General features: G+C 45.3%; 1 protein-coding gene across 2 annotated transcripts in view; it reads right to left on the bottom strand.

Moving 5' to 3' along the window:
• Positions 1-10735, bottom strand: part of LOC123044061 (uncharacterized) — a 36504-nt gene extending 25769 nt beyond the window's left edge. The window contains exon 1 of one of the 2 annotated variants that reach the window (XM_044466693.1): positions 9302-10735. In XM_044466693.1, coding sequence (XP_044322628.1) covers positions 9302-10669 — 1368 coding nt within the window. In that variant the 5' untranslated portion in view covers positions 10670-10735. The remainder of the gene's footprint in view (positions 1-9301) is intronic. The other variant, XM_044466685.1, reaches the window with a different exon arrangement.
• Positions 10736-12730: the final 1995 nt, after the last annotated feature.

Genomic DNA, 12730 nt, shown 5'->3' with positions numbered 1-12730 from the left:
ACGCCAATGGATTTCGGACCCCCTGCCGCAGGAACCGCTGTCGTGGAGCGCCTTGCTCGCCGCGGGCTGCAACACCCTGCACGATGCCCCCTCTGCGACCAGGCACCTGAAACCATGCACCATCTCATCATCGCCCGACAGGCCTGGCACGAGGCACTGTGCTGGCTGCGGATCCCGTGTGCCCCAATCGGCACAACAATCCGCCCCAACGCCCATGCGCAAGGGCCTAGGTACCATGACCCTCCTCGTCCCCTGGATGATATGGAAGCACCGCAACGACTGCGTCTTCAACAGAGCGCGCCCATCAGTGAACGCCCTGCTAACGAAGATCAAGGAAGAGGCCTCCCTTTGGGCAAGCGCGGGCGCGCTAGGGCTCAGAGCCATTACCGCCATTACCCCCCAGACATGGGATGTCCATTAATTCGAAAACTGTATCTGCCTCCTAGGAGGAATGTAACTACAACTCTCTCTTTACAATGAAATGAAACGCACGCTCTCATGCATTCGAAAAAAAGACCATGTTCCTGGCTTCCCTAACCCGACTTGATTTGAATATAATATCAATCTATGGAAGGACCTAAGTTTATTTTTGTGGATACAAGACGATTTAGTGTAGTAATCAAGAAACGGTTTTAGAATGTGAAGAACAGCTTTCGAGTGTGAAGTGCACAAAACTTCACATTTACATAAGCCTTTCTGTATGGTACGCGTGTAATAGTTTCTTCACTACATGTCATTCCTTCGTTTATTTAAAAATGTAGTCAACTAGGTGTATCAATAACCATGGTATTCACCATGAAGGCCCTTCAATCTCCACAGCTGAATGATGAAATTACAACCCAAAAAGAGTTGGACAGTGGTATTAACTTGTGACCTAACTTGTGATCTGTGACAAGATGGTCCATAGTGGGTTTATATCTATTATTAAAGCTCAACATGTACGTCGTTTCGTCCCCTCATCCCACCCCCATCACACAACATCCTGCTCCCACTGATTTTTTTTAAACCAATACTCCTCCCCACCCATTTCCTGTTTCTTTTTCTTTTACTCGATCCCAGTTTTATCTTTTTCATCACGTCGTGCCCTAAGCACCCTGCCTCTCTCACTCAAACTAATCTAACCCCCGAACTCCACTCATTCCCCATCCCTCTGCCATGGAGGCTTGTGCAGGTTAAGTTGTTCTGTTCTTCGGCTTGAGAAATGCCATAGCGTAACCAAAGTCTTTCACCTTTTGTGGCAGACTACAAAGGGTTAATTCGGCAAGTAGAATGCAGAACGTGGCATATGATCAAGTGCCTAACTTACAATGTTCGTACGCATCGCAGTTTAGACTGTTCATAACTCGAACTAGAACTGATGTTCGCACTTTGATTGTTCTGGTGGTGAACTGTGGCTGGCATCCTACTGTTCTAAAGGATATCCTACGGTGCCGGGGCAGCGGCAATACCGGCTGGACCATGCAGCCAATGGTATTATTTCATATTTCAATGGTATCGAATCAAATACATGGCTCGACTTCCCGACATTCCAATGGTATCGTTTCATATTTCGAATCAGTTCTTATTTGTGATCTGTTACTTCTAATTAGTACCATCTGTTTTTGGATTACAACAACCGATCTACTCCCTCTGTCCCATAATATAAGAACGTTTTTGGCACTACACTAGTGTCAAAAACGTTCTTATATTATGGGACGGAGGGAGTATGTCATAGCCCTTGTGATATTTTCTCAGGAAAATGGACGTACTGTTTTCAAGTCAAGTTACATGATTCAGTTTAATCATCTTTGAATATTTGATGATTTTTTGAACCTCTTTGAAGTTAGCATGGCTTCTGTGTTCACACCTTCTGAACTGTTGTATTGTTTGCATATAGCCAAACACTGACAAGCATTTGTATTTGTACCAGATAATTTGCACTGAATTTGTTCCACCCTAATGACAAACGGAGTTACATGTGCCCAAAAGAAAGCATACAATGTTGAATATTTACTTGTGTGGTTTGGAGCATGAGAAGATAAAACCAAACATACTTGTTATGTCGTTGTGTCCTTATTTTCTTGACTCCATAATATGAGTTACTGGATTATGATGTCCACATATACTCTGCATCTTAATGATCTAACCACCCATTACTTATTGTAGACCAGGTAAGAAATTACTTATAAGTCGTGGGCTTGGTCTGTTTCATGAATTCAACTTTACAAATTTCTGGAGATTATTTCAGTCCCTGTTTATCAAAAAGTCCTACACTTTGTTATTTGAAATCTATCATAAGGTGATGATAATCATTTTGATTGAAGACATTTATGCATTTCATAATTTTGATTCAAACATCTACTGAGCATGTAAACATTTTGAGTTTTCTGATTCTATAGTAAGAGATAGTCGATGAGACCGATGAATATGCTGACGTTCATAAAAAATATGCCCCACCTTTGTAGTAACTACATGCTACGAGATGCATTCTTCAACTTCAGGTGTGTATATTATATTTATGTAACAATTTTGAGTTTTCTGAGTCTATAGGAAGAGATAGTGGATGAGACGATGAATATGTTGATGTTCATAAAAAGTATGCCTCATCTTTATAGTAACTACTTGCTACGAGCTGCATTCTTCAACTTGAGCTGAGTATATTATATGCACAAAAATGGACCATGTTCCTTGGAGAATCCAGGTAGCTGTTGCTGCTACGTCATCAGTAATAGCAAGGCCATTGCCACCTACGAATATATATGAAACAAAATGGTGGTACGGTCCCCTTAGTTTGCTGCATTCCTCCTGTGAAATTCTTTTCTATACACCAAAGTTTGTGTAACTTTTGAAGACATATTTTTCATGTGTACTTTCCCTAAACATAAAAGGCTAGCATGTGTATTTGTAAGGGACACAAAATCTGATACCTTAAGTCATGTGATCAAAGTACCTTATGCCCAAATCATTATACATTTGAAAACTATCTGCTGTTTCAAAATTGATAACGGTGTCAATCTTGGATAGGGGAGGCCGGGGTAGTGGTTGAAGGAGGTAGAGGAAAAGCGATTTAACAGTGAAAACAAGTCAGACAATGATGCCTTGTGCGCATGAGAACGATGTATGTTTGAAATCATTGCTACGGAATCAATTGGAATTTATGCCCCCGTTGCAATCCATGGGCAGTTAACTAGTACTAGGTACTAAACATCCAATTGCATCCAATTTAAACAGCAGGTATACCAAGATGGCGAATCAATTGAATGAAGGTGTAAGGGCCAGTTCTTTTGCTGACTTCGAGAATAAGATGCCCCCTACACAGCTTATTCTAGAAGCCCAACTAAATTTATTTATTTAGAAGTCTAGTAGTTAAGACTTGATTAGTAGGCTTTTAAAAAGAAATTTTTGGTTGGGTAGGGGGCTGCTTATTCTTCTGGAAACCCAAAAAAAACAGCAAAAGAACTGACCCTAAAATGCATTCACCATGCTTCATCCTGCTTGTGCCTCTCCATCTTTTTGCCCTCCTTTTACATTCGTGTGCAAAATAACAACAAGCACTTGCAGAATTTCAAAGCATGCCTACTTTTATATAAGATGAGGAACACTAGATGAGAAGAAAGAAAAACACATGCCAGATCTGTTTGGCTACTTCTAGATGCTTCCACTCTAGTGTAGTATTTCTTTTGTTTTCTTTACCCTACCCGCTGTTTATAGAGTTCTCTAGTTATAAGTAGTTGTGAGATGTTTTCTAGAGTGTTCCAGCTATAAGTAGAAGTATGTGAAGGCTTCCCAAAGCCCTATAAATAGAGGTCTTCACCTCTACTTTGTAAACCAGACGATGTACCCACTACCTATAATAGAACTTGTTGTTCTTATCTAAGATCTTGGAGTAGATCTTGGATTCTAGGAGTTCTGGATTGAACTCTTGCTGCCATATCGGCCTACATTCGCCTCTAGAGCGATATCTAGCGCAGCACGTTGAAGTTATTCCTTCAACACTTGTGCTGTACACATTGTAGCAGCAAAGTGGAGTTGCTCCTCCACAACCTTTGTGCTGCTTCAGGTGGTATCAGAGCCTCGTTGACCCATACTAGTTCTTGCTGTCCTCTTCGGGAGCAAGCTGCAGCAAGCAATGGAGCAATTGGAGAAAAGGATGGATGCTGCAGAACAACAAATCAAAGAGCTGCGTGAAGATCTTAATCGGAGATTTGATCAGCTAGTTGAGATGATAAGAAAGGGCGTTCCCCCTGCTACCAATAAAGGAGATTCATCTAAAGAAGAAGAAGATGTTCATCAAAGGAGAGGTAATCTTGGAGCAAGACCGCCACAACAACGTGCTGTTCAACGTGCTTCAAGAAGGCCAATTTATGTTGAAACTTCTGAAGGTGAAGAATATGATGAAGCCCTTGAAGAAGCTGATCTCTATGCATATCGGAGAGTACCCAACCCTACATATGCAAGGGATGCATACAAGGTGAAAGCTGAGATCCCAACTTTTAATGGAAATGTTGATATTGAAGGGTGCCTAGATTGGTTATATGAAGTGGAGACTTTCTTTGAGGTCATGGAGGTTCCGGAAGATCGTAGAGTTCCTTTGGTCGCATACAAGCTGAAAGGAGGAGCCGGTGCATGGTGGCATCGCGTTCAAGAAGAGCGCAGGCTGAGAGGAGAACCTCGTGTGAGAACTTGGCGGCAAATGAAAAGTCTCTTGAAAGGGAGATTTTTGCCTGCTGATTATGACCAGATCCTATTTATCCAATTTCAAAATTGTGCTCAAGGAAATAGGACTGTTTCAGATTACACGGAGGAGTTTCTAAGGCTACAAGTGAGGTGCAACCTTGCTGAAACTGAAGATCAACAAGTTGCAAGGTACATCAATGGTCTCAATGATGCTATTCAAGATCGATTGATGATGCAACAAATCTGGCCCGTTGATCAAGCACAAGCTCTAAAGGCCGAGAGGTTTGTGAGGACAAGAAAGGCAACTAAAGCTCCATATCCTCCATATCCTCATACCGAAGGCTCGTCTAGGAGTCAGCCTAATAGAGTGGAAGAAAAGACGGCTCCACCAAAGGCAAAACGACCCATCCAGAAGCAAACTAGAGGCAAGGGCAAGTCCAATGAAGGCCCAAAATGCTATAAATGTGGTGAAGAGGGACACATATCTAGCGGCTGCCCACTAAGGAAATTTGTGTTATAACACAACTATCCATGATGGTGAAGGCGATGAGGAGGAATACGAATCTGAAGATGTAGAGGGACAAGAGGTTTGTCAAGAAGAAGGTGAAGAGTGGTGTGTGTGATTCAGCGTCTCCTATGTTCCACACCACAACCTGACGACACACAAAGGAAGAAAATATTTGAGAGCAAATGCACAGTGAATGGCAAGGTATGCAAGTTAGTGATTGATAGTTGCAGCTGCGAGAATCTTATCTCCCAGAAGTTGGTGAGCCATTTAAAGCTTGATACTCATGATCATCCAAACCCCTACACTATTGGGTGGATCAAGAAAGGAGTGAATATGAGGATCACCAAACAATGCAACCTGCCACTTTCTTTGGGCAAGCATTATCGCTCAAATGTGTTGTGTGACGTAGTTGATATGGACGCTAGCCATGTTCTTCTTGGGAGACCTTGGCAATTTGATGTGGATACTACACACGAGGGCAAGGAGAACTCTTACTCTTTCATTTGGAACAAGAGAAAGATCATTATCTTACCAAACAAAACCGAAGGTAATACCTCTAAGGAGGAGGGGAAACCTATGTTAACTATCTCCCATACCTCTCATGAGTTCATGGAAGACTTGAAGGAGGCAGATTTGTGTGCTGCACTTGTTGTGAAGGGAGAAGAGCACCTGACTGTTGAAATTCCAGCAAAGGTATGTGGTTTATTGGCAGAATTTCAGAACATACTTGGAGAGCCACAAGGCTTGCCACCCATGAGAGGAATTCAACATAGAATTGACTTAATTCCGGGAGCAAGTCTTCCTAATCTTCCACACTATCGAATGAGCCCAAAAGAGCATGATATATTGAAGGAGAAAGTGGAGGAATTGCTGCAAAAGGGGCACATTCGAGAAAGCATTAGCCCATGTGTTGTACCAGCCCTGCTCGCGCCAAAGAAAGATGGATCTTGGCGCATGTGTACAGACAGTAGAGCCATTAACAAGATCACCATAAGGTATAGATTCCCGATTCCCCGTCTGGATGATATGTTGGATCAACTTAGTGGAGCAAGAGTGTTCACAAAGCTAGATTTAAGAAGCGGATATCATCAAATCCGTATCAGACCCGGCGATGAATGGAAAACCGCCTTCAAGACAAAGGAAGGGTTGTTTGAATGGCTAGTCATGCCATTTGGACTCTCAAATGCACCAAGTACCTTTATGTGCTTAATGAATCAAGTCCTTCGACCCTTCTTGTCCCACTTTGTTGTGGTCTATTTCGATGACATCTTGATCTATAGCAAGGATGAGGACGAACACTTTGATCACATTCGGAAGGTGCTAGAAGTACCAAGGGAAAATGAGCTCTACGTCAACTTGAAGAAATGTGTTTTCCTGCAAACACAGCTCCTTTTCCTAGGATTCGTCATAACATGTGATGGTATTCGTGTTGATGATTCTAAGGTTGAAGCAATCCGAGAATGGCCAACTCCGAAGACCATTTCTGAGGTAAGAAGTTTTCATGGCCTTGCAACTTTCTATAGGCGATTTGTGAAGAATTTCAGCACTATCATGGCACCTATTACCGAGTGTTTGAAGAAAGGAAAGTTCCAATGGACAGAAGCAGCTGAAACTAGTTTCAATGAGATTAAACAAAAACTATCACAAGCTCCTGTCTTGGTGCTACCTGATTTCAACAAGACTTTTGAGTTGGAGTGTGATGCAAGTGGAGTAGGCATTGGAGCTGTCCTATCTCAAGAAAGGAAGCCCATTGCTTTCTTTAGTGAGAAGTTAAGTGAAGCTAGACGGAAATGGAGTACCTATCAGCAAGAATTATATGTCGTTTTCAGAGCGTTGAGAACTTGGGAAGTCTATTTGCTGCCTAAAGAGTTCATTGTTTATAGCGACCATCAATCCTTGAAGCATTTTAGAAATCAAAAGCATGTTGACCGCATGCTAGCAAGATGGGCAGCATACCTGGAGAGGTTTAACTATCTCATCGTGCATAAATCTGGAATAACTAACAGAGTGGCTGATGCTTTGAGTCGTCGTGCATGCCTCTTGACTTCTTTTGAAGCTGAACTTCCGGGCATGGATCAAATAAAGGAGTTGTATGAGGGTGATGAAGACTTTGGCCATGTTTGGGTAAAGCACGCAAGGGGCCAACCATTAGGTGATGACTATTTGGTGCAGGATGGCTATCTCTTCCAAAATGATCGTTTGTGCATCCCAAGGAGTTCTCTGCGTGACAAACTAACTAGAGAACTCCATTCAAGTGATCTTAGTGGCCATGTTGGACGGGACAAGACTATCGCTAACCTAGAAGCTCGCTACTTTTGGCCACAACTAAAGAGAGATGCTGGAAAGTTTGTTCAACGTGCCCATATGTCAAACCTGCAAAGGCCAAGTCCAGAACACAGGGTTATACATGCCTTTGCCTGTTCCTGTTGCTCCATGGGAGGACATCTCTATGGACTTCGTCTTGGGCTTGCCAAGAACAAGGCGAGGAAGTGATGTTGTATTTGTGGTCGTGGATAGATTCTCTAAGATAGCTCATTTCATCCCATGCCGCAAGACAACAGATGCTCATCATGTGGCAAACCTATTCTTTCGAGAAGTGATCAGACTTCATGGAGTTCCAAGGTCCATCATCTCAGACCGTGATAGCAAGTTTCTTGCTGCATTTTGGCTCACTTTGTGGAAGCAATTCAACACTGAATTGAAATTTTCTAGCACTACTCATCCACAAACAGATGGACAAACGGAAGTGGTGAACAAGTTTTTGGGTAATCTGATCTGTTGCATTTGTGGAGAAAGAAAGGGGCAATGGGATTTGGCTTTATCTCTTGCAAAGTTCTCCTACAATAACTCCAAGCATAGATCCACAGGAAGGAGCCCTTTTTCCATTGTTTACACTAAAGTTCCAACACATGTGGTGGACCTGGTGAAGCTACCATCAAGGGGAAACTCAAAATCAGCATTGTCCTTTGCTGATAATTACACCGAGTTATCTGAAGAGATTCGCGGTGCTTTGGAAGCACAAAATTAGAAATATAAACAACTTGTTGATTGCAAAAGGAGGCCAAAATCATTCCAAGTCGGTGATAAGGTGATGGTCTACCTTCGAAAAGAGAGGCTGCCTTTAGGTGTTAAAGGGAAACTTAGGTAGCAAAGGTATGGGCCCTTCTCTATCGTGAGGAAGATAAATGATAATGCTTATGTGATAGATCTTCCAAGTGACATGGGTATCTCCAACACTTTCAATGTTGCGGACTTGACTCTCTACCATCCAGAAGAAGCACTCTATGAAGATAACTCGAGGGCGAGTTCCAAACAACCAGGGGAGAATGATGAGGAACACTAGATGAGAAAAAAGAAAAACACATGCCAAATCTGTTTGGCTACTTCTAGATGCTTCCACTCTAGTATAGTATTTTTGTTTTCTTTACCCTACCCGCTGTTTCTAGAGTTCTCTAGTTATAAGTAGTTGTGAGTAGAGAGATGAATCCTAAATAATGTTTTCTAGAGTGTTCCAGCTATAAGTAGAAGTATGTGAAGGCTTCCCAAAGCCCTATAAATAGAGGTCCTCACCTCTACTTTGTAAACGAGACGATGTACCCACTACCTATAATAGAACTTTATCTAAGATCTTGGAGTAGATCTTGTGCTCTAGGAGTTCTAGATTGAACTCTTGCTGCCATATCGGCCTACATTCGCCTCTAGAGCGATATCTAGCGCAGCACGTTGAAGTTGTTCCTTCAGCACTTGTGTTGTACACATTGTAGCAGCAAAGTGGAGTTGCTCCTCCACAACCTTTGTGCTGCTTCAATATAGAGCAATGACCAGTACTTGATCGGTAATCTCACCTTTTAGAGTTTGTTGTTTACAGTTCGTTGGTTATGGGATAGGCCCCTCTAAACCGGAAGCGAGGGAGTACTTGCTCTAATTAACAGCTGCATCTGTTGGCTATGGGAGAATCGACTTAATCAGGCATTAAATGCAACACAATGAAATAGCTGCACTTAGTATTAACAAAAGCTACTCCCTCCGTTCCAAAATTATTGCTGTGGTTTTAGTTCAATTTGAACTAATACACCACGACAATAATTTTGGAAAGGAGGGAGTACACCTTACGCTGCCTGGAAATATTCAATTTACCTTACTCCTTGAGCCACTGTTCCGCATCACCATGCCCTTGGCCTCATCATTTCCCTCAATCACCATGGTATCCATGAACTGCTCAATTATAGCATCTTCCTCCTTGCTGTCAGCATCCTCTTCCTCTTTCTTTGCAGCAAATCTAACCTCACTGTTCTGGCACGATACCTTGAAATTCCTTGCATCCACTACAACCCGCCCGTGCACTCCATGTTCAAAACCTACTTCCCCAACTCCAACCTCCAAGCCAGTTGCTTCTGCCAGAAATTTCTTACCTCTATCCCCCCTGACATCCATGTCAACTGAACTGCTAGAAGGTGCTGTCACCTGGTGTTTTTCCTTCATTGGCATCTTACCTAACATCTCAAGCACAGTCCCAGCAGAAAGATTCCGCGAGGCATGGCCCTGCCACCTCTGATCACCTTGTGAAATGTCTGCCAAGCAGGTCTCTTGCTGCCGCTGACCTTTGTGTGGTATTCTGGCACCTGTGGATGGATGGATATGATGTTCTCCAATGAGTGTCCTGCCACCTGCAAATTGAAGTATATGCTGATCTCCATGCGGTATCCTTCCAGTAATTCCATGGGCATTTGCACTTGCATTTGCATCAGGTGGCGTCCTTGATAATATGTGATCATGTTGTTGCTGCTGCTGCTCCCTGTACATCATTACAGCAGCTGGACCACGGCTACCTATGATCAATGATGTGCTGCGCTCTTCATGGGGCAGTCTGCCGAGTACTCCCTGGCCACCTGTGAAAGTTGGCATCTCCTGATTTTCACTATTATGTGTTCTACCGAAGCCCTTTGGGTGGTGATAGTTTGGCTCCCTTTGCCGCTCCCTGTTCTGCTGCATTGCACCAAAAACATCATGCACCTCACGACCGGTAGCGGAATGCCACGCCGTGGCAAACTTAGGAGGCGACGGTTTGCCAAATCCAGGAGGCGGCGCCCCTGACCTTGGCTTCTCCGGCCTGTTCCTCGAGACAACATCCACGGATCGGAATCCGCCTCCTACCCGTTCCGCGTAAGGATCCAATGGCTGCGCGATGCGAGGATCGGAGGACCGGAGCTGCGGTTGAGGGGAGGAGGAGGAGGGCCACGCAAAGCCCCCCACGTGCACATACGGTGGGGAGGAAAACATGAGGCCGACGGCGGCGACGGCGGGGTCGACGAAGAAGTTGTTCGGCTCGGCGAGGGGCTGCACGGGGTTTTGCTGCTGTTGCGGGCGTGGAGAAGGGTTTTGGAGGAGACGGAGGAGGAGGCCACCGTCGAGGGATGCCGACGCCGAGGGCTCAAGCTTAGCGTCGGACGGGGAGGTTGACGGACGGGGCGCGCGGCCGCCACCGCCCGAAGAGGCGTCGGCCATTGGGAAAGGTGGGGAGGGGTTGGTGCGCCCCGATGTCTTTCCTGGGTTGTTGTTAGGGCATCTTCAAGTTGGTAGGCTGGTCACAGTGCTAACTTATGTGTTGTGTGATGCATCATTTCATTTATTAGGTTATAAATTTATTTATTTTTAATATTAGAAGAATACTCGTGCGTTGCAACGAGGTCAACTTTAAAAATTTAATATCAATTATGTTAATATTATATTTAATATTATCATACATATTAAGTGACATTGATGATCTTTTTTACCATCAAATTCTCACACCCACACCCTCTCCCTCCCTCTTCCTCACTCTCTCTCCCTTTCCCCCTCACTCGGAAGGTGGGACGAAAATAAATCTGGAACGGAGACTACCAACTGAGACATTAGGAGTAGAGATTATTTAGTTGATAAGAATAAATAGAAAACGGTGTTAAAAAGGAGAAACATATTAGAATATATTGAAGAATCAAAAGGACGATGTAAAAGGGATTCGCCCTGCCTCCCGGGCCTTGCCACCGAACCGGCTCAGCGGTCCAGTCCCCGCATGGTCATCTTCTCCTGTTCCCCGAGCCGCGTCGCTACAGAGCCGGTCTTCCGCCCGACCACCTCGCTGGCATCGAAGGGGAATGGATAAGGATGACGCCCTTCCTTCCATGCCCCCATGGCCTCACTCCTCCTCGACGCCCCCTCCCAAATCCACTTCTCCTCCTCTCTCACTCGATCCCGTCGATCTGGACGAAGTCAGACGCCACGGCCACCATGACCGACCCCGTTCACATGGCCATTGCCCTCCCTGCGGGCTAGGAGCTTATCGAGGAGTTCCGAACGCCTTCGCTACTTCGTCTGCGCCAACGAGATCAAGTCCAGCACCCCCGCATCGACGTCGCTGTCGTCTTCCTGAACCTTGGGCCACCATGACATTGTCGTTCGATCCGCGCTGCCCCGAGCTCCCATGTCTTTCCCTAGGGCGCCATTGACACCGCCATGATCTCCTCTTGCCTTTTCCTTGTTTCCCCTCTCGTTTGCTCTCGTTGGGTATTTCACCGTGGCCGAGAACCGCCGTCCGCCATGGCCATTGCAGGGGTAGCCACCGAGCTCCTCGGATTGACCCCGTGGCACATGCCCGCTCCTATGCACGCTCATGCCCGAGCCTGCCGCTCGTCTTCCGTGCCCGCGGGGCCACTCCCTCTCCATGCCCACGCCCATGCTACACCACGTTGGTCGCGCCCGCCGCTGCCGTCGTGCTCACCGCAGCCATCGCACCACTGTGCCGCGCGCGACACACACCCTAGCCGCGCGCCACACTCTTATTGGCTGCGCTCGCCCCATCTGCTGCCACATATCCCTTCGCTCGCCCGCTGTCGCGCCCCTGCCTCACGCCGCCTCCAGTCGTGGCCATCTTCTGCCGGCCGCCCCCTCAGCCACGCCGACCGCATCTCTGCCCTCCACTGTTGGCCGCTCGCCTCGCCTGCTACGTGTTGCTTCCTGCTGCTGTGCGCTGCTCTTCCGCCAGTACGCTGCTGCGCCATGCCCTTGACACCGCCGTGGACAAATGTGGCGGAGGGATTGTTAATGGAGTACGAGAAGGAGGTGGCGGAGAAGGTGTGGAGAGGCAGGAGGTCTGGGGCGGTGTCACCTGGCTGTGGTGGAGGTGTTTACGCGAGAAGAAGCCAGAGTGGAAGGAGAGGTCACAATTGAAAAGAATCACACAAAAAAATCATAACCCGAAGGTCTCAGTTCAAGAAAATGCTAATATCGATGGAGGGGTGATTTCCTTCAATAGGTGGAAAACATACGAAATATTGGTTGTTATCAAGGAAAGGTAAAAATTTAGTGAGGTTAGGATTTTTGAACTGATTTCTATGCAAATGGGGTTTTATTGTTTGGTAACGTGATATCAGTACCTGCCCGTTTGTAACGTGTCTGATTAGGAAAGTTTGCAAATGTTAAGAAACTATTTATTGGAGGAAAGTTGTGACGTGTCTGTTATTTGTTTCCTAAAACAAATTTCACTAATAAGAGAAATCGATTGATTTAGATAAGTTAGGAAAGTTAGAT

This window comes from Triticum aestivum, chromosome 1A (genome assembly GCF_018294505.1).
Source record: "Triticum aestivum cultivar Chinese Spring chromosome 1A, IWGSC CS RefSeq v2.1, whole genome shotgun sequence".
Lineage (NCBI taxonomy): Eukaryota > Viridiplantae > Streptophyta > Magnoliopsida > Poales > Poaceae > Triticum > Triticum aestivum.
The sequence above is the reverse complement of the archived record's forward strand: the minus strand, read 5'-3'. Positions and strand labels throughout refer to the sequence as shown.